General features: G+C 44.4%; 2 protein-coding genes across 4 annotated transcripts in view; both read right to left on the reverse strand.

Moving 5' to 3' along the window:
- LOC133614293 (multidrug and toxin extrusion protein 1-like) overlaps positions 1–196 on the reverse strand; it is a 61,968-nt gene extending 61,772 nt beyond the window's left edge. For both annotated transcript variants that reach the window (XM_061972145.1, XM_061972146.2), the window contains exon 1: positions 1–196. This exon is cut by the window's left edge and continues 179 nt beyond it. The gene's annotated coding sequence lies outside the window, so the exon portion shown is untranslated.
- Positions 197–3,016: 2,820 nt separating this feature from the next.
- LOC133614865 (multidrug and toxin extrusion protein 1-like) overlaps positions 3,017–21,285 on the reverse strand; it is a 38,266-nt gene continuing 19,997 nt past the window's right edge. Inside the window, exons 9-17 of one of the 2 annotated variants that reach the window (XM_072915028.1) lie at positions 18,214–18,327; positions 18,070–18,137; positions 17,884–17,992; positions 17,731–17,785; positions 10,747–10,816; positions 10,531–10,663; positions 10,358–10,452; positions 10,149–10,235; positions 3,017–3,557 (exon numbers count right to left, since the gene is read on the reverse strand). In XM_072915028.1, the coding sequence (XP_072771129.1) occupies positions 3,273–3,557; positions 10,149–10,235; positions 10,358–10,452; positions 10,531–10,663; positions 10,747–10,816; positions 17,731–17,785; positions 17,884–17,992; positions 18,070–18,137; positions 18,214–18,327 (1,016 nt within the window). In that variant the 3' untranslated portion in view covers positions 3,017–3,272. Of the gene's footprint in view, positions 3,558–10,148; positions 10,236–10,357; positions 10,453–10,530; positions 10,664–10,746; positions 10,817–17,730; positions 17,807–17,883; positions 17,993–18,069; positions 18,138–18,213; positions 18,328–21,285 lie in introns of both variants that reach the window. The other variant, XM_061973215.1, reaches the window with a different exon arrangement.

A 21,285-nucleotide genomic window follows, 5' to 3' on the forward strand; every position in this document is an offset into this window, starting at 1 on the left:
ATGTTCTTTTCAAAGTCACTTCCAGGAAGCTGGAGTCTATTTGCTTGCCTTGGACCTCAGCCAAGTGCAGCTGAAACAACCCCGATTGTTGACTAGAAAAAAGGAGAACAGTGCAATAACAACAGAAAAACAGATGCCATCTCTTGAAGCAAACTATCAGAAGTGTCCCCCTTTACAATAGTCCACACCAAATATTCTACGATACGAGTCAGAGAGGAGTCTTAAATTGAATAACAGAATTACCGTAAGTCTAGAATAACGTCAAACAGGGGTAAATAAAACTAGAAAATCCCCGCGGAAATGTTGTCACAGGCTGAAGCAAATCTTTGTTGACAGAAATGTAATATTTTTTCAACACATTTTTACAACATCGGAAACCATTAGTAAATCAGAGCATACTTGCCAACCCTCCCGGATTTTCCGGGAGACTCCCGAAATTCAGCGCCTCTCCCGAAAACCTCCCGGGACAAATTTTCTCCCGAAAATCTCCCGAAATTCAGGCGGAGCTGGAGGCCACGCCCCCTCCAGCTCCATGTGGAACCTGAGTGACGTGTCGACAGCCTGTTTTCTTGTCCGCTTTCCCACAATATAAACAGCATGCCTGCCCAATCACACTATAACTGTAGAATGATGGAGGGCGAGTTCTTGGTTTCTTATGTGGGTTTATTGTTAGGCAGTTTCATTAACGTCCTCCCAGCGCGGTAACAACACACAACAACAGCAGTCAAGTTTTCGTCTACCGTAAAGCAGTTCGTCTGCCGTAAACAGCAATGTTGTGACACTTTTAAACAGGACAATACTGCCATCTACTGTACATGCATATGTGACCCACCCATAATGTGTCACATTTTTGTGTTGATTTATTTATTTTATTTTGTGGTTTGAATTCGTTTTTGGAGCTGTCATTGCACATTTATCAGTATTCACATTGGTCAGTAGGGGGCAGTAGGGCGTTTTTTCCCAATTGAATGCTATCACCTGCAGACCGGAAGTGTCTTGTCATTCTGATGAGCGCGACCAGTCTGTGAACAATTGAAACGTCCTGTGTGCTTTTTCCTCCTGTATAACAGGTTAGTTTTGGTGAATCCATCCATCCATCCATCCATTTTCTACCGCTTATTCCCTTTAATGAACTCACTGAATAATATCCATGTGATCTTTATAAGTTTAAGTACACATTCTGATGGTGGAGCCTAACTCTAAAGTGTTTGTGAGTTGTAGTTTGTATTTGTGAATGAATCCAGTGCACAGCTGCTGTAATCAATACAAAAAGGCGACGTGAGTGCGCAATGTTTATATAGGAACTTCTGATCCTAATTCAGACTCCCAAATTAGAGCTCCCGTTTTCTTATTGATTTTATAATGTATATTTGTATAATGTGTGTGTTCTGAAATAGTGACAGAGAATAGAACAAGGATGGACAATTCAACCCTTAACTCAACAATGAGTAGATGAGTGTTATGTGTGTGTAATGTGTAAATAAATGATCACTGAAATTCAAGTATTTCTTTTATTTATTTATATGTGTATATATATATATATATAGAATATATATATATATAAGAGAACGGCCTACGGATCACGATTGAAGCCAACAAGCAAACCGTCAACTTCCTTGACGTCACTTTCAACCTGAGAAATAACAGCTACCAACCATTCACGAAACCCAACACAACACAACCCAACTGAATTTGACCAAGCAACCCCCCCGTACCAAAAAGCCCTTGATGAAAGCGGATACAATTTCACCCTCACCTATGAACCCACGCCAGGAAACCAGCCAAAAAAGAACAGAAAACGGAACGACATCATCTGGTACAACCCCCCATACAGCAAAAACGTCTCAACGAACATTGGACACAAATTCCTCAATCTGATTGACAAACACTTTCCCAAAGACAACATCCTAAGAAAAGTATTCAACAAGAACAACATTAAATTGAGCTACAGCTGCATGAACAATATACGACAAATCATCTCAAACCACAACAAAACAATTGCAAATGAGCCGTCGGCCCTCAGACAGAGCGACTCCAAAACCAACAAAGGATGTAATTGTCGAAAGAAACCTGATTGCCCCCTCAACGGGGGGTGCTTACAAACATCAGTTGTCTACCAATCTAAGGTAATACGCAAGGACATTAACACATCCGACACATATGTAGGATTAACCGAGGGAGAATTCAAAACCAGATGGAACAATCACAAGGCTTCTTTCAGGAACAAAAACCTGCGAAATACCACAGAACTCAGCAAACACATTTGGGACCTCAAAGACAATAATGTTGAATATTCAATAACATGGCAAATTCTTGCATCCAGCACACCTTACAATAGTGGTAATAAAAGATGCAACCTATGCTTGAAAGAGAAACTGTTTATTATTTACCGTCCAGACCTGTCATCCCTCAACAAGCGCAGCGAAATTGTAACAACATGCCGCCATAGACGGAAACACCTCCTAGGCAACACATGAGCCAATCACCACGCCCCTAGGCCAGCCTGTACCCACCCACTCTGTGCCCTATATAAACCATGGTATGCGAATGCTCCCATTAAAATCTCCTGACGATTGAGGGTACCCCCCCTCATGAAACAGGCCTGTAGAGATGAAATAGTCTTGTGATTTTTTTCCCCACACATACATATATTGCGCTCTACTACGGTATCGAGCACTATTTTTTTGGATAACCTTATTAAGACATATATATATATATATATATATATATATATATATATATATATATATATATATATATAATAAAATAAATATATATAGCTAGAATTCACTGAAAGTCAAGTATTTGTTATATAAATATGTATCTTAACCACGCCCCCAACCACGCCCCCCGACCACGCCCCCCTACACCCACCCCCACCTCCCGAAATCGGAGGTCTCAAGGTTGGCAAGTATGGCCTTTCCAGCCGCACGGACATGTGCACACACACAAGCACACATGCAGTTGCACATATTCCAAGAGAAATGTATCATATAAAAGAGAAAATACATTTAGGTTCTCTTAAAAGCAAGTATTTATTTCTTTTTTGCTTCATACTAAGACCGGACTGACAAGAAAATTACAATTCAAGGAGAACATTAAACAGGTAAAAACACACTTTAGCTGACTTTAGCTGCACATTAAATGACACAGTTGATGTGTAGAGCTGCACAAAAAGCGATAAATTGTGTGTGATCAACTCCTGCACTCATAGTCTGATGAATAATGCAACCTTGAATCAAAGAATTGACTGATTTAAGATCCGCTTCTCCTCAGGAAGAGTCAAGCAGAGTAACAGAGGTTTGCAAAGGACTGTATGTGGCATTGAGCACCTCCATTGTGAAGTTGGCCTTCCAGAGCGGGCTCTCTGGCAAAGGCAGCAGGAAGTGCACACAAACTCCCACAACCAGGAGACCCACTACAATAAATATGGCCATGCCTCTTCGGATTATCAGCTGGGAAACGGAGAGATGGTCCACACTCTTCTCAATGACATATAGGCTCTTTGGGTTCCCATCGGGGCTCTTGGTCGTCACTTGCATGTAGCCATCCACTGACTTTGGAGGAAGTGGAACAATGTTGTTATTAATGAAATAGGTACCATTACCAGACACTTTCACATCCCTACGGTACCTGTACGATCTTAATGGAAAGATACATTTAATGCTGGCAGAAACATGTTCATTATTACACATTATATTATTTTTGTCCATTTATTATCTTTCGATTCTTGTTGATTGGTTAGGTCAGTCCAGCAACTGCTTCTGTTCCATCTGGAGCGTAGTAAACTCTACAGGTGCTAGGGAGTCCATCCATCCATCCATCTTCTTCCGCTTATCCGAGGTCGGGTCGCGGGGGCAGCAGCCTAAGCAGGGAAGCCCAGACTTCCCTCTCCCCAGCCACTTCGTCCAGCTCCTCCCGGGGGATCCCGAGGCGTTCCCAGGCCAGCCGGGAGACATAGTCTTCCCAACGTGTCCTGGGTCTTCCCCGTGGCCTCCTACCGGTCGGACGTGCCCTAAACACCTCCCGAGGGAGGCGATCGGGTGGCATCCTGACCAGATGCCCGAACCACCTCATCTGGCTCCTCTCCATGTGGAGGAGCAGCGGCTTTACTTTGAGCTCCCCCCGAATGACAGAGCTTCTCACCCTATCTCTAAGGGAGAGCCCCGCCACCCGGCGGAGGAAACTCATTTCGGCCGCTTGTACCCGTGATCTTGTCCTTTCGGTCATAACCCAAAGCTCATGACCATAGGTGAGGATGGGAACGTAGATCGACCGGTAAATTGAGAGCTTTGCCTTCCGGCTCAGCTCCTTCTTCACCACAACGGATCGATACAGCGTCCGCATTACTGAAGACGCCGCACCGATCCGCCTGTCGATCTCACGATCCACTCTTCCCTCACTCGTGAACAAGACTCCGAGGTACTTGAACTCCTCCACTTGGGGCAGGGAAAAGGGTGGAATGCCATCTTCGGGTTGGGGAGGAGACCCTGCCCCAAGTGGAGGAGTTCAAGTATCTCGGAGTCTTGTTCACGAGTGAGGGAAGAGTGGTGCTAGGGAGTGAGGTTTACCAATGTGCACACTTGGCGTTGCCAGATTATTTTTACTTTTTTGTGCACAGGGTCCAAGTGGGGCGGTGACCCAACAAATTAAGCAAATGGAGCTGTGAGGAACTCGCATGGCTGCAGTTGTAGTGACCCCAAGATGCAGGAACCAGGAGAACGAAGATCAGGTAAGAGGATTTAAATATACAACACAGGGCCATACTTGCCAACCTTGAGACCTCCGAATTCGGGAGATTGAGGGGGCGGGGGTGTTTGGTGGTAGCGGGGGTTGTATATTGTAGCGTCCCGGAAATTAGTGCTGCAAGGGATTCTGGGTATTTGTTCTGTTGTGTTAATGTTGTGTTACGGTGCGGATGTTCTCCCGAAATGTGTTTGTTCACAGTGTGGCGCATATTTGTAACAGCGTTAAAGTTGTTTATACGGCCACCCTCAGTGTGACGTGTATAGTTGTTGATCAAGTATGCCTTGCAGTCACTCATGTGTGTGCAAAGACCGCATATATTATGTGACTGGGTCGGCACGCTGTTTGAATGGAGGTAAAGCGAACGTGACGATAGGTTGTAGAGGACGCTATAGACCATACTTGCCAACCTTGAGACCTCCGATTTCGGGAGGTGGGGGGTGGGGGGCGTGGTCGGGGGTGGGACGGGGGCATGGTTGAGGGCGGGGGCGTGGTTAAGAGGGGAGGAGTATATTGACAGCTAGAATTCACCAAGTCAAGTATTTCATACATATATATATACATACATATACATACATACATATATATATATATATATATATATATATATATATATATATATATATATCTACATCCAGAAAGTATGCAAACAAAACTGTGTTTAGATAATTGATACTTCAAACTTGCATAAATAAATATTAAGGAAAATAACATAACTTGGCTTCTGAGAGCTTCAAAATGTAATGAATAAAATGCTAAAGTTGTTGATAAACAAGTAATTATTTTAATAATTAAATATGGTCATTTTAAATGAATTATTATGATCATTTAAAATTTATGATTTCAAATATGTTTATTTTAATGTATAATTCTATGGCTGGATGTAATGAGTCAGAAAAAATAAATAAAAATACAATTAATTTTGATGTTTTTTGCAAAATAAAGTAAAAATGTATTTTTTTTTTTTTTTTAAATTAATAAATATATTTATTTTTAGGTAAGATAAACATAATAATACAATGTATCTCTAGTCTGGATGATTTAGTTCTTGTCACCCCTGTTGTCATAAAGAAAAGGCTGTCCTCACTCAGGTCCACATGGAGCTGGAGGGGGCGTGGCCTCCAGCTCCGGCTGAAAATCGGGAGATTTTCGGGAGAATATTTGTCCAGGGAGGTTTTCGGGAGAGGCGCTGAATTTCGGGAGTCTCCCGGAAAATTCGGGAGGGTTGGCAAGTATGCTATAGACAGTGTCTTTAAGGCACGCCCCCAAAATTGTTGTCCGGATGGAAATCGGGAGAAATTCGGGAGAATGGTTGCCCCGGGAGATTTTCGGGAGGGGCGCTGAAATTCGGGAGTCTCCCGGGAAAATCGTGAGGGTTGGCAAGTATGCACAGAGCATGAAGCAGCCGCACATGTAAGGTTCTTTAACATAAGCAATCCTCGAGCCCCGAGGAGCACGCGTGGCATGCATAAATAGAAGCCTGCTGATTGGCACCAGGTGTGGCCCGGCTGCCAATCAGCCGCAGGTGAGGGGAAAACAGCGCTCAGCGGAGACATGCAGAAAATGGAATTCAAAATAAGAGCACTGGTAGGAAATGAACACAAAACAAGGAAGCACAAACAGAACTGAAGTGGCAGATCATCACAGGAGCCTCAGCAAAAGAAAAGAGCTGGACAGTTAGCCCATGACCACAACTGGAGTGGAACTACACGTAATACCAGTAATATTCTTGTACTGGATCTTATTCGATTATGCAATTGTGCAAAAATGTTGACAACAGTGAGTGTGAATGTTACAACTAAAGTGTAGAATAGGCAATTTTTTTTAAAGATATATATAAATCACTTAACCACTACAGCAGGGGTGCTCATTACGTCGATCGCGATCTACCGGTCGATCTCGGAGGGTGTGTCAGTCGATCACCAGCCAGGCATTAAAAAAATAGTCCTAAAAATGAGCGATCATAAATCTTCACTATGACGTCACTTTCGTCACTTGATTGACATTCACGGCACCCGAGGGTCTTCTGAGATGACGCTGGCTGCTGCCAGCTCATTAAAATTACCGACTGGAAGGCGAGAAACACTTTATTTCAACAGACTCTGGCGCCGTACCTCTCGTCAAAACTCCAAAGACCGACTGCACAGTTGCACAATAAAAGCTCTGCTTCATCCTGCCTGCGCTACCAAAATAAGAGTCTCAGAAAGCTGGCGTGCACAAGCTAGCAAGCTACGGAGTTTGCCGACAATGTATTTCTTGTAAAGTGTATACAAAGGAGTACGGAAGCTGGACAAATAAGATGCCAAAAACCAACCACTTTCATGTGGTATTGGACAGAAAGGAGGACTTTTTTTTCTCCTCCATTTGAAAATGCGGACATTATCATCACTACTGTCTGATTCCAATCAATGCAAGTCATCAGAATCAGGTAATACACCAACTTATATTCTTGTCTTCATGAAAGAAAGGAATCTATATGTGTTAAACATGCTTGTAATATCTTTAACCACCTTTAAGTTGTTAACAATATTAACTATATGTGTTAAACATGCTTGTATTATCTTTAACCACCTTTAAGTTGTTAACAATATTAACTATATGTGTTAAACATGCTTGTATTATCTTTAACCACCTTTAAGTTGTTAACAATATTAACTATATGTGTTAAACATGCTTGTTTTATCTTTAACCACCTTTAAGTTGTTAACAATATTAACTATTTGTGTTAAACATGCTTGCATTATCTTTAAACACCTTTAACTTGTTAACAATATTAACTATATGTGTTAAACATGCTTGCATTATCTTTAAACACCTTTAACTTGTTAACAATATTAACTATATGTATTAAACATACTTGTATTATCTTTAAACACCTTTAACTTATAAACAATATTAACTATATGTGTTAAACATGCTTGCATTATCATTAAACACCTTTAACTTGTTAACAAAAACATATATTTCATAAATAAGTAAATATAAATGATATATATGAATGAGGTAGATCCCCACGACTTGATCAATTGAAAAGTAGCTCGCCCGCAGAAAAAGTGTGAGCACCCCTGCACTACAGAATACCAGCTCGGCTAAGCTCTTTCATTGTAAAATAGCGGGGCACTAATTGTTCTCATCGCCAGATTGGGGATTGGTGGATAGGTTGGATGTGACCAGTTATAAGGGGACACACTACCGGGAATTTTTTGTTGTTGTTGTTGTGGAAACAAGTCTGATATTAAACTCACTGGCTCAGAACTGATGCTCTCTCGCCTCATTATTTCGACTCCCACATTGCTGATCCCGACATGATTCGAACATGTTTAACGCTGCTGGTCTCGTCATGCCCGATGGCGATGCGTCATTACAACAGCAAGTAGCGGCTCCCGCCGTTTTTGCTGCAACAATGAAACTCCTGGCACGATGCTGAGCCCTGGCTCCAGCATGTGGAAGCCCAGTTTCGACTTCGGGGGATTACAACAGATGAGACACGGTACTACTATGTGGTCGCTGCTGTGGACGCTCAAACGATGCGGAGAGTTATGGGTGTGCTGAGGGATCCTCTGGCGACAGACAAGTACGATGCGTTAAAGAATTCATTGCTGCGGCTGTCCGACGCCGAGCGAACTGACCGCCTCTTGTCTCTCAATGGCCTGGGAGACAACAAGCCTACCGAGCTAATGAGGAATATGCTTGCATTGCTCGGTTCTGGGGATGCATCGTTTCTGTTTGTGCAGCTGTTTCTCAGTCAGCTACCGCCCCCAGTATGCACGGCACTCACCAACTCGTCGTTAGTCACCACAAAAGATTACCTAGGTTTGGCTGAGGAGGCGGACAGGATTCTTATATCTGCTCGCCAGTTCAGCGTTCAAGCCCTGCTGCCTGCAAGACCTGGAATGCACCTGAGGAGCTCAATGCTAGTGCTGTGACTGCAGTGTCAGACCGTTGCCGCAGGGAGGCAGAGTTATGCTTTTACTACCGCCGTTTTGGGACCAAGGCAAAGCCTGGTCTTGTTCCTGGCGACCCGCCATTTCAGGTTCCTGTTGGAGGGTCGCGATTTCACTGCTTTTGTGGACCACAAACCTCTGACTTTTTACATGGCTAAAACGTCAGAACCCTTGTCTGCCCGCCAGCAACGCCAGCTTGGGTCCATCTCCGAATTCAGTACGAAAATTAGGCATGTGGCTGGAAAGCACAATGGAGTAGCGGACTGTCTGTCACATGTGCTTGTCATTGCTGTACACCTGGGTTACACTTCTGGGAAAACATTTTGTTGTTGTTGTGGAAAGAAGTCTGATATTAAACTCACCGGCTCAGAACTCATTATCTCGACTTCCACACTTCCTTTGTAGTTGAAGAGAACTCCCCCCTCTTCCCACCCTTATTACTGTACATCTATTAGTTAAAAAGAGACAGGCTGTATTTACTTTGTGACAGACCACCGGAAGAAAGTTGTATCCAAGATAAGACCCAGGACAGTAAGAGAACAGATGGCTTGATCAACGTGGAGACGTTGGAGTATAACACTGAAACATCCAGGGATAAGCCACAATTTTACAAATGATGCCCCGATGATGTGTTCTCGCCCGGAAAAGGGTGGAGTGCCATCTCCGGGTTGGGGAGGAGATCTTGCCCCAAGTGGAGGAGTTCAAGTACCTCGGAGTCTTGTTCACGAGTGAGGGAAGAGTGGATGGTGAGATCGACAGGCGGATCGGTGCGGCGTCTTCAGTAATGCGGACGCTGTATCGATCCGTTGTGGTGAAGAAGGAGCTGAGCCGGAAGGCAAAGCTCTCAATTTACCGGTCGATCTACGTTCCCATCCTCACCTATGGTCATGAGCTTTGGGTTATGACCGAAAGGACAAGATCACGGGTACAAGCGGTCGAAATGAGTTTCCTCCGCTGGGTGGCGGGGCTCTCCCTTAGAGATAGGGTGAGAAGCTCTGCCATCCGGGGGGAGCTCAAAGTAAAGCCGCTGCTCCTCCACATGGAGAGGAGCCAGATGAGGTGGTTCAGGCATCTGGTCAGGATACCACCCGAACGCCTCCCTAGGGAGGTGTTTAGGGCACGTCCGACCAGTAGGAGGCCGCGGGGAAGACCCAGGACACGTTGGGAAGACTATGTCTCCCGGCTGGCCTGGGAACGCCTCGGGGTCCCACAGGAAGAGCTGGACGAAGTGGCTGGGGAGAGGGAAGTCTGGGCTTCCCTGCTTAGGCTGCTGCCCCCGCAACCCAACCCGATAAGCGGAAGAAGATGGATGGATGGATGGATGCCCCGATGATGAATTTGCTTGACCAATGAATTTCCAGAAGTAATTTCATGGTTTTGCTAACAGAAAAGTGAGTAGAGCAATAAGAGCTGGCTAGGTACCATGCAGTAAAAAAAACGAAATCAAACTCCACCTACATTGTCTTGGTCTTCTGGCTGGTCGGCACTCTGGTTAGATGTATTTAGTAATTCCACGTTTGTCTTTGCCCGGGCTCGTTTCAATGCCTGCAAACAAGCATGGACACATAATAATTGTTAAGGCCTCCTTATTAAAATTCTCTGCAACTCATTTCCTTTCAACTACGGCAGCCCTGCGTGAACTTGGATAAGCTAGCATCAAACTGTACCTCATCTGTGATTTTCTTCCAGTTCAGTCGAAATATGACAAAAATGTAAAAGGTCGATTGTAAGATGACGCAAATAAAGAGTCCTAACCAGAAACCTGTCAAAGACAAACACACATTTCACTGTTACATCTTGTGGCTTTTTGCAAAGGATAAACATGTCGTCTGGTAGATACCTAAAATGTTCATTTTGGCAACAAACATCAACGTAAGACAGAGTGTTAAACCGATGCCGTAGAAACCAATAAAATTAGACACAGCTGCTATCATCTGCTTCCCAGTGCCCATAAAGATGCCAATGCACACAGCCTGGAGGAAGAAAAACAAAGAAATGTAAATTAATAATTGGTGCATTATCTTAAATTCAGTGGTTGATCACTTTCAATACTCACCACAATACCATCAAAGAACTGATGGAAGCAGTAAATATTCATCACGTAAGAGACTCGACTGGTGATCTCTCTGTAATGATGTTAAATACAGTTTTATTACTTTTTACACTGAACAGCATGATGTTTTGTTCTGCATACACACAACATATCTACAAAGTAATTATAATAATTACCAGAGGTGGGACCAAGTCATTGTTTTGCAAGTCACAAGTAAGTCTCAAGTCTTTGCCCTCAAGTCCGAGTCAAGACAGGCAAGCCCCGAGTCAAGTCCAAAGTCAAGACTGGAAAGTCTCAAGTCAAGTCCTAAGTCCTGCATTTTGAGTTTCGAGTCCTTTCAAGTCCTTTTAACCACAGACTAATATATTAACACAGATTGTGTATGCTTTTCAAACGCTGTATTTATTTATTAAAACAAGTGCATTTTAAATTGCAGGAAAGAAAATTGTGCTGACATTGCACTTCATAATAGCACTATTAACCAGTCATTTTAAACATTAACTCATTCCTTTACAGAACAAACACATTGAAAAATAAAGTGCAAATGTACTTATTTGTACAAAAGTGTTAACATTGAAAAAACATGACATATACGTGAACATAACAAAAAAGTTGTACTTTTTATATGTCAGGGCCCTATGCTGCATTGCATTTGCAAAAGACCAAATTAGCCAAGAGTCTGTCAGTCATTTGTGCACGATGGGGGCGTAGTATGATGCCACCATGGCTGAAAACTCGCTCCACTGGAGCACTGGAGGCAGGCACTGCCAAGACTCTCATGGCCACTCGGAACAGTGAAGGAAGAGTCTTCATGTTCAATGCCCAGAACAAAAGGGGGGAGAGAGTTGTTTTGGGTTGGTGCACTACTTGTAAGTGTATCTTGTGTTTTTTATGTTGATTTAATTAAAAAAAGAAAAAAGAAAAAAATTATTTCTTGTGCGGCCCGATACCAATCGATCCATGGACCAGTACCGGGCCGCGGCCCGGTGGTTGGGGACCACTGAGGTAAACAACCAACAGTATGTCAGAAAGCTAGCTAAAACGGTATACATATTCATAATATAGTATACATTTTAACTGACCTTTATTTGACTATTTTTGTCTTTTTTTAGGTGGCTAAAATACGCGGTGCTGCTGACCGCCGTCTAACGTTACGTGTGATATATTGACTAACGTAACCCTGCTTGAAAAAAATCACTGAACAAAAAGTATGAATAAGGTAGTGAACTGCAACAGATTCCCGTGTTTGCAATAACGTTATAACGTTAGCAGTGAGTTTACAGCCTCACTGATTTAACTACACATTAAATAAAAGTCACGTTACTTAGCCAATAAACGTTATCTTACATTCAAAACTTACCGTTCTTTGTGCAACTTCAAATGCCGGACGAAGTTGGAAGTTGTTGCCTCTCCATCAGTCATTTTGGAACCGCATGTGTTGCATACTGCAAACCGTTTTGTGTTGACCACCTCGTAATTTTTATACCCAAACAAAATTATTTTAGGTATCATTTTTTGTTCACTGGCGTGTGGTTTGGACATGTCTTCTTCGTTGGTTGTCCTGCAATTTGATTGGATGAATGCTGTGTGATGAAAACAAAGTAGATCTAATTTGATTGGCTGTTGTACTGAGAGCACACCAGCTGACACACGCAACGCTGATAGACAAGTACACAATGAAAAATACGGAGCGCTCCCGAATAACTTTTTCATCTTTGGGTTTTGGGGAAAGTAGCAAGTCATGTCAAGTCATGTCAATTCAAAAGGCTCAAGTCCAAGTGAAGTCACAAGTCATTGATGTTAAAGTCGAAGTCGAGTTGCAAGTCTTTTTACATTTTGGCAAGTCGAGTCTAAAGTCATCAAATTCATGACTCGAGTCTGACTCGAGTCCAAGTCATGTGACTCGAGTCCACACCTCTGATAATTACAAGACCATTGTAGCCAATCAGAAACAAGAAGTGTTTTCCGAAAAAGGCACAACGACAATAGCAGATCGAGGACTCAAGATTCGTAGTATTTGCTTTTGTTTGCTTTTGTTGTGGCTTGTGCAGCCCTTTGAGACACTCGTGATTTAGGGCAATGTAAGTAAACATTGATTGATTGATTGATTTTGAAGTATTAGACATGATCAGAGTGCAGAAAATAAAAACAAGCACGCACTTTAAAATCCTTGCTATTCATAAGAGATGGTCCTCGGTTTACGACTAGGGATGGGAATTGAGAAGATGTTTACGATTCTGATTCCATTTTCAATTCTGCTTCACGATTCGCTTTTTTATTTATTCATAACAAACCAGATGATTAGCATCGACATCGTTTATTTTAGAAGAAACATAAGTGCATGAACCCAACGGTGAGGTCTTAAGAGGCTCACAGCCTCAATAGGTGACAGAGCTTTATGAGTGGAATAGATCGTAGCCCCTTCAACTCAATTGTTAGTCACTTCTTATTAGACGTTTTTCCACTATTAAAGGGCATAGAAAAGGGAAAGATTCTGTTCATAACTTTTATGGACAGAATTTCTAGGCGCAGTCAAGGCGTTGAGGGGATCTGGTTTGGTGGCTGCAGGATTAGGTCTCTGCTTTTTGCAGATGATGTGGTCCTGATGGCTTCATCTGGCCAGGATCTTCAGCTCTCGCTGGATCGGTTCGCAGCCGAGTGTGAAGCGACTGGGATGAGAATCAGCACCTCCAAGTCCGAGTCCATGGTTCTCGCCCGGAAAAGGGTGGAGTGCCATCTCCGGGTTGGGGAGGAGATCTTGCCCCAAGCGGAGGAGTTCAAGTACCTCGGAGTCTTGTTCACGAGTGAGGGAAGAGTGGATCGTGAGATCGACAGGCGGATCGGTGCGGCGTCTTCAGTAATGCGGACGCTGTATCGATCCGTTGTGGTGAAGAAGGAGCTGAGCCGGAAGGCAAAGCTCTCAATTTACCGGTCAATCTACGTTCTGGATTGGCAGACTGGGGTGGTGGTTCCTCTCTTTAAGAAGGGGAACCGGAGGGTGTGTTCTAACTATCGTGGGATCACACTCCTCAGCCTTCCCGGTAAGGTCTATTCAGGTGTACTGGAGAGGAGGCTACGCCGGATAGTCGAACCTCGGATTCAGGAGGAACAGTGTGGTTTTCGTCCTGGTCGTGGAACTGTGGACCAGCTCTATACTCTCGGCAGGGTCCTTGAGGGTGCATGGGAGTTTGCCCAACCAGTCTACATGTGCTTTGTGGACTTGGAGAAGGCATTCGACCGTGTACCCCGGGAAGTCCTGTGGGGAGTGCTCAGAGAGTATGGGGTAGCGGACTGTCTTATTGTGGCAGTTCGCTCCCTGTATAATCAGTGTCAGAGCTTGGTCCGCATTGCCGGCAGTAAGTCGGACACGTTTCCAGTGAGGGTTGGACTCCGCCAAGGCTGCCCTTTGTCACCGAATCTGTTCATAACCTTTATGGACAGAATTTCTAGGCGCAGTCAGGGCGTTGAGGGTATCTGGTTTGGTGGCTGCAGGATTAGGTCTCTGCTATTTGCAGATGATGTGGTCCTGATGGCTTCCTCCGGCCAAGATCTTCAGCTCTCACTGGATCGGTTCGCAGCCGAGTGTGAAGCGACTGGGATGGAAATCAGCACCTCCAAGTCCGAGTCCATGGTTCTCTCCCGGAAAAGGGTGGAGTGCCATCTCCGGGTTGGGGAGGAGATCTTGCCCCAAGTGGAGTTCAAGTACCTCGGAGTCTTGTTCACGAGTGAGGGAAGAGTGGATGGTGAGATCGACAGGCGGATCGGTGCGGCATCTTCAGTAATACGGACGCTGTATCGATCTGTTGTGGTGAAGACGGAGCTGAGCCGGAAGGCAAAGCTCTCAATTTACCGTTCGATCTACGTTCCCATCCTCAGCTATGGTCATGAGCTTTGGGTTATGACCGAAAGGACAAGATCACGGGTACAAGCGGCTGAAATGAGTTTCCTCCGCCGGGTGGCGGGGCTCTCCCTTAGAGATAGGGTGAGAAGCTCTGCCATCTGGGGGGAGCTCAAAGTAAAGCCGCTGCTCCTCCACATCGAGAGGAGCCAGATTAGGTGGTTCGGGCATCTGGTCAGGATGCCACCCGATCGCCTCCCTCGGGAGGTGTTTAGGGCACGTCCGACCGGTAGGAGGCCACGGGGAAGACCCAGGACACGTTGGGAAGCCTGGGAACGCCTCGGGATCCCCCGGGAGGAGCTGGACGAAGTGGCTGGGGAGAGGGAAGTCTGGGCTTCCCTGCTTAGGCTGCTGCCCCCGCGACCCGACCTCGGATAAGCGGAAGAAGATGGATGGATGGATGGAAAAGGGAAAGATGTGCTCTTGTCTCACAGTAAGATTGTGGATCTGTGGCGATTGCAAGGGAAGCTCGGCTTCCCCTAGAATGTGTAAAAAAAAGTAAGTGGTTGAGTATGTCCTTTTGTATTTAAATTTTATTGACTAAATATGCACTAGAATGCATTCAAAATTTGTTTAAATTCAGCCACTTTCACGGCAGCTGAAGCAACTCTCTTCTCATTCATTGTGGTAGTGCAGGGGTGCTCATTACATCGATCGCGAGCTACCGGTCGATCATGGAGGGTGTGTCAGTCGATCACCAGCCAGGCATTAAAAAAATAGTCCTAAAAATGAGCGATCATAAATCTTCACTATGACGTCACTTTCGTCACTTGATTGACATTCACGGCACCCGAGGGTCTTCTGAGATGACGCTGGCTGCTGCCAGCTCATTAAAATTACCGACAGGAAGGCGAGAAACACTTTATTTCAACAGACTCTGGCGCCGTACCTGTCGTCAAAACTCCAAAGACCGACTGCACAGTTGCACAATAAAAGCGCTTCTTCATCCTGCCTGCGCTACCAAAATAAGAGTCTCAGAAAGCTGGCGTGCACAAGCTAGCAAGCGACGGAGTTTGCTAACAATGTATTTCTTGTAAAGTGTATACAGAGGCTGGACAAATAAGATGCCAAAAACCAACCACTTTCATGTGGTATTAGACAGAAAGGAGGACTTTTTTCTCCTCCATTCGAAAATGCGGACGTTATCATCACTACTGTCTGATTCCAACCAATGCAAGTCATCAGAATCAGGTAATACACCAACTTATATTCTTGTCTTCATGAAAGAAAGGAATCTATATGTGTTAAACATGCTTGTATTATCTTTAAATCCTTTAACTTGTTAACAATATTAACTATATGTGTTAAACATGCTTGTATTATCTTTAAACACCTTTAACTTGTTAACAATATTAACTATATGTGTTAAACATGCTTGTATTATCTTTAAACACCTTTAACTTGTTAACAATATTAACTATATGTGTTAAACATGCTTGTATTATCTTTAAACACCTTTAAGTTGTTAACATTAGCTATATGTGTTAAACATGCTTGTTTTATCTTTAACCACCTTTAAGTTGCTAACAATATTAACTATATGTGTTAAACATGCTTGTATTATCTTTAAACACCTTTAACTTGTTAACAATATTAACTATGTGTGTTAAACATGCTTGTATTATCTTTAAACACCCTTAACTTATTACCAATATTAACTATAAGTGTTAAACATGCTTGTATTATCTTTAAACACCTTTAACTTATTACCAATATTAACTATAAGTGTTAAACATGCTTGTATTATCTTTAAACACCTTTAACTTATTAACAATATTAACTACATGTGTTAGATATGCTTGTATTATCTTTAAACACCTTTAACTTCTTAACAATATTAACTATATGTGTTAAACATGCTTGTATTATCTTTAACCACCTTTAAGTTGTTAACATTAGCTATATGTGTTAAACATGCTTGTTTTATCTTTAACCACCTTTAAGTTGTTAACAATATTAACTATATGTGTTAAACATGCTTGTATTATCATTAAACACCTTTAACTTGTTAACAATATTAACTATATGTGTTAAACATGCTTGTATTATCTTTAACCACCTTTAAGTTGTTAACATTAGCTATATGTGTTATACATGCTTGTTTTATCTTTAACCACCTTTAAGTTGTTAACAATATTAACTATATGTGTTAAACATGCTTGTATTATCTTTAAACACCCTTAACTTATTACCAATATTAACTATAAGTGTTAAACATGCTTGTATTATCTTTAAACACCTTTAACTTATTACCAATATTAACTATAAGTGTTAAACATGCTTGTATTATCTTTAAACACCTTTAACTTATTAACAATATTAACTATATGTGTTAAACATGCTTGTATTATCATTAAACACCTTTAACTTGTTAACAATATTAACTATATGTATTAAACATACTTGTATTTTCATTAAACACCTTTAACTTATTAACAATATTAACTATATGTGTTAAACATGCTTGTATTATCATTAAACACCTTTAACTTGTTAACAAAAACATATATTTCATAAATAAGTAAATATAAATGATATATATGAATGAGGTAGATCCCCACGACTTGATCAATTGAAAAGTAGCTCGCCTGCAGAAAAAGTGTGAGCACCCCTGTGGTAGTGTCACAGTGAATTAAAGAGTGTTAAAGCTGAGCATCCATTGACTTTAATTGGGGAGCATAGCGTGGGTCGTTCCACCACAGCTAAACGAGACAGCCAGCTTTGTCCTGCCCATGGACGACGCTGAGCATCTCTAAAAGTGAGCTTTAGCTGTCTCATGGGCTACTGCATGATGATTGGATGATCTGTCTAAAGCGGAAACTCTTTTTGATTGAAAGGAAAATGGGCCAATAAGCGATCATGAAATATACACCACTGCCAGAACATTTTTCAAGTTTCAGACCAGCAGCCACCACTGTGGGCAAAATTCTCCAAAAAGTGGAGTTCCCCTTTAAGAATGCTAAGTTTAGGCTTGAAAGTTCCACTGCACTTCACACCTTTACGTTTTAGTTCTTCTGATTGTCTTTTCTAAAACAGTTTTCTCAAATCAGCCTTTTTAATCCCCTGCCAGGGCAGTTAAAGAGACTCACGGGTCAGAAGTGAAGATGAAGCCAATCAAGGATTTGGCAGAGATGAGCGCTATGCCTTCAACAACAGCAAAGGCAGCTTCAAAAGAGAAACATCACAAGATGCTAAATGTACATGCACATTTGAACTCGAGCTACTAGCAATGATAGACTGACCTGTAAGCGAGAGCGACACCTTACAGGTGAGAAGCGCCCCTGCCGTGTCTCCTGCACCCAGAGCGTTGCCCACTCGAGCGCAGGCTGCGGCCTGGATGCCAAACGGGATCTGTTGTTTTGGACAAATGGAAGTCACACTAATCCAAACATGACAATGTTGCCAGAATCCAAGAACCATTGCAATACCATGTAGACCATGTTTGCCACTGATATCAACACATGCTGGGCTGCCAGCTCTTTTTTACCCAGCATCCCTGGACACAAAGCAATCACTAGATCAACATTTCAATTACAGGCACCAGTCGGCATGTAACATATTTGTGCTTTTACCTGCAAAAAATCCACCAAATTCATAAATCCACCATTCGAAACATATCATCAGTGTACTGGGAAAAGCCAACTTCATGAAAGCTCCCCACCCTTGTAGTGACTCCACAGACCAGCCTGTAGGGGGAGTGAGACACATACTTATGCAGATATCTGCACAACAACACTTGGTACATCTGCACACTCTAATGAGATCCAATAAAAAGATTCTGGCTTTAAAAATAACTCTCATTTTACATTGACACTGTCAGAGACATGTTCATGTCACACTTTGTTTATGTTATGTTATGTTATGTTATTTTCATTTGTTATGCGTCCCCCAACCAGTGGGGTTTTCGTCCTGGTCGTGGAACTGTGGATCAGCTCTATACTCTCGGCAGGGTCCTTGAGGGTGCATGGGAGTTTGCCCAACCAGTCTACATGTGCTTTGTGGACTTGGAGAAGGCATTCGACCGTGTACCCCGGGAAGTCCTGTGGGGAGTGCTCAGAGAGTATGGGGTAACGGACTGTCTTATTGTGGCAGTTCGCTCCCTGTATAATCGGTGTCAGAGCTTGGTCCGCATTGCCGGCGGTAAGTCGGACACGTTTCCAGTGAGGGTTGGACTCCGCCAGGGCTGCCCTTTGTCACCCATTCTGTTCATAACCTTTATGGACAGAATTTCTAGGCGCAGTCAAGGCGTTGAGGGTATCTGGTTTGGTGGCTGCAGGATTAGGTCTCTGCTTTTTGCAGATGATGTGGTCCTGATGGCTTCATCTGGCCAAGATCTTCAGCTCTCGCTGAATCGGTTCGCAGCCGAGTGTGAAGCGACTGGGATGGGAATCAGCACCTCCAAATCCGAGTCCATGGTTCTCGCCCGGAAAAGGGTGGAGTGCCATCTCCGGGTTGGGGAGGAGATCTTGCCCCAAGTGGAGGAGTTCAAGTACCTCGGAGTCTTGTTCACGAGTGAGGGAAGAGTGGATCGTGAGATCGACAGGCGGATCGGTGCGGCGTCTTCAGTAATGCGGACGCTGTATCGATCCGTTGTGGTGAAGAAGGAGCTGAGCCGGAAGGCAAAGCTCTCGATTTACCGGTCGATCTACGTTCCCATCCTCACCTATGGTCATGAGCTTTGGGTCATGACCGAAAGGACAAGATCACGGGTACAAGCGGCCGAAATGAGTTTCCTCCGCCGGGTGGCGGGGCTCTCCCTTAGAGATAGGGTGAGAAGCTCTGTCATCCGGGGGGAGCTCAAAGTAAAGCCGCTGCTCCTCCATATCGAGAGGAGCCAGATGAGGTGGTTCGGGCATCTGGTCAGAATGCCACCCGAACGCCTCCCTCGGGAGGTGTTTCGGGCACATCCGACCGGTAGGAGGCCACGGGGAAGACCCAGGACACGTTGGGAAGACTATGTCTCCCGGCTGGCCTGGGAACGCCTCGGGATCCCCCGGGAGGAGCTGGACGAAGTGGCTGGGGAGAGGGAAGTCTGGGCTTCCCTGCTTAGGCTGCTGCCCCCGCGACCCGACCTCGGATAAGTGGAAGAAGATGGATGGATGGATGGATGCGTGCCCCAACCAGCCCGAGTAGAGAAACAACAAAACAGAAACAGAGACCGAGACACACAAAGGAATCTAAAATAAACATTTAAGACACACAATGAACACACCAATCAAAGGTCATCTGCGGTAAAGAGGTGAGTTTTAAGCTGTGCTCTAAAAGAGTCCAGAGTGGTGGCGGACTTGACATTCAGAGGGAGCTTATTCCATAGCCTAGGTCATACTTGCCAACCTTGAGACCTCCGATTTCCGGAGGTGGGGGGAGGGGGTGAGGGTGGGCGTGGTCGGGATGGGACGGGGGCGTGGTTGGGGGCGTGGCTAAAAGGGGAGGAGTATATTTACAGCTATAATTCACCAAGTCAAGTGTTTCATATACATATATATATATTAGAGATGCGCGGATAGGCAATTATTTCATCCGCAACCGCATCAGAAAGTCGTCAACCATCCGCCATCCACCCGATCTAACATTTAATCAGAACCGCATCCGCCCGCACCCGCCCGTTGTTATATATCTAATATAGACGATGCAAGGCATTAGTGAGGTTATAAAGCTTTTGCCTGTTAAAGAAAGGAGACTGATCCAATGCAGCACAGACATTCGCGTGCCACGCTGTCACGGCCCAGACGCACACCAGTGCGCAATCATATGGGAGCCGCGCTGAGCGCACCTCCAAGCGCGTCTCGCTACCGGCGACGGCCGGGTATGGGCCCGACGCTCCAGCGCCATCCATTTTCAGGGCTAGTTGATTCGGCAGGTGGGTTGTTACACACTCCTTAGCGGGTTCCGACTTCCATGGCCACCGTCCTGCTGTCTATATCAACCAGGGTGAGCCCCACCCCTTTCGTGAGCGCACTGCGCGCGGAGTGACCCCTGTTACGCGCCCCCGGCAACAGGGGTGGCGGGCAGGTAAGCTGCGCGGGCGGAGCGCGCGGAGTGACCCCTGTTACGAGCCCCCGGCCACGGGGGTGGCGGGCAGGTAAGCTGCTTACCTGCTTACCTGACGCCGGCCGCGGCGAAGGCGGACGAGGCGGGGTGTCGTGCGGTGGGCGCGGTGGTGACCCTGGACGTGCGTCGGGCCCTTCTCGCGGATCGCCTCAGCTACGGCTCCCGGTGGGGCCCTCTCGGGGGAAGGGGCCTCGGTCCCGGACCCCGGTGAGGCGTCCCTTCTCCGCTCCGTAAAAGTGTCCATCTCTTCTTTTTTTCTTCTTCTGTTGTGGCATATGCTGCAGGTGCCTGCTCGTTTTTCGTATGTGGGTAACAACATTTAACTATGTATATAAATTTCCCAATTGGTTTAACTGCCACCCGCCTGAATCTATTTAAAATCTTTTTTTTTTTTATTTCAACCGCCCGACCCGACCCGCGGATAAAATCTAATTTTTTTTAATTTCATCCGCCCGATCCGCGGATAATCCGCGGACTCCGCGGATAATCCGCGGACTCCGCGGTTGTGCCCGCAAACTGCGCATCTCTAATATATATATATATATATATATATATATATATACATACAATAAATACTTGAATTTCAGTGTTCA

This window comes from Nerophis lumbriciformis, linkage group LG17 (genome assembly GCF_033978685.3).
Source record: "Nerophis lumbriciformis linkage group LG17, RoL_Nlum_v2.1, whole genome shotgun sequence".
Lineage (NCBI taxonomy): Eukaryota > Metazoa > Chordata > Actinopteri > Syngnathiformes > Syngnathidae > Nerophis > Nerophis lumbriciformis.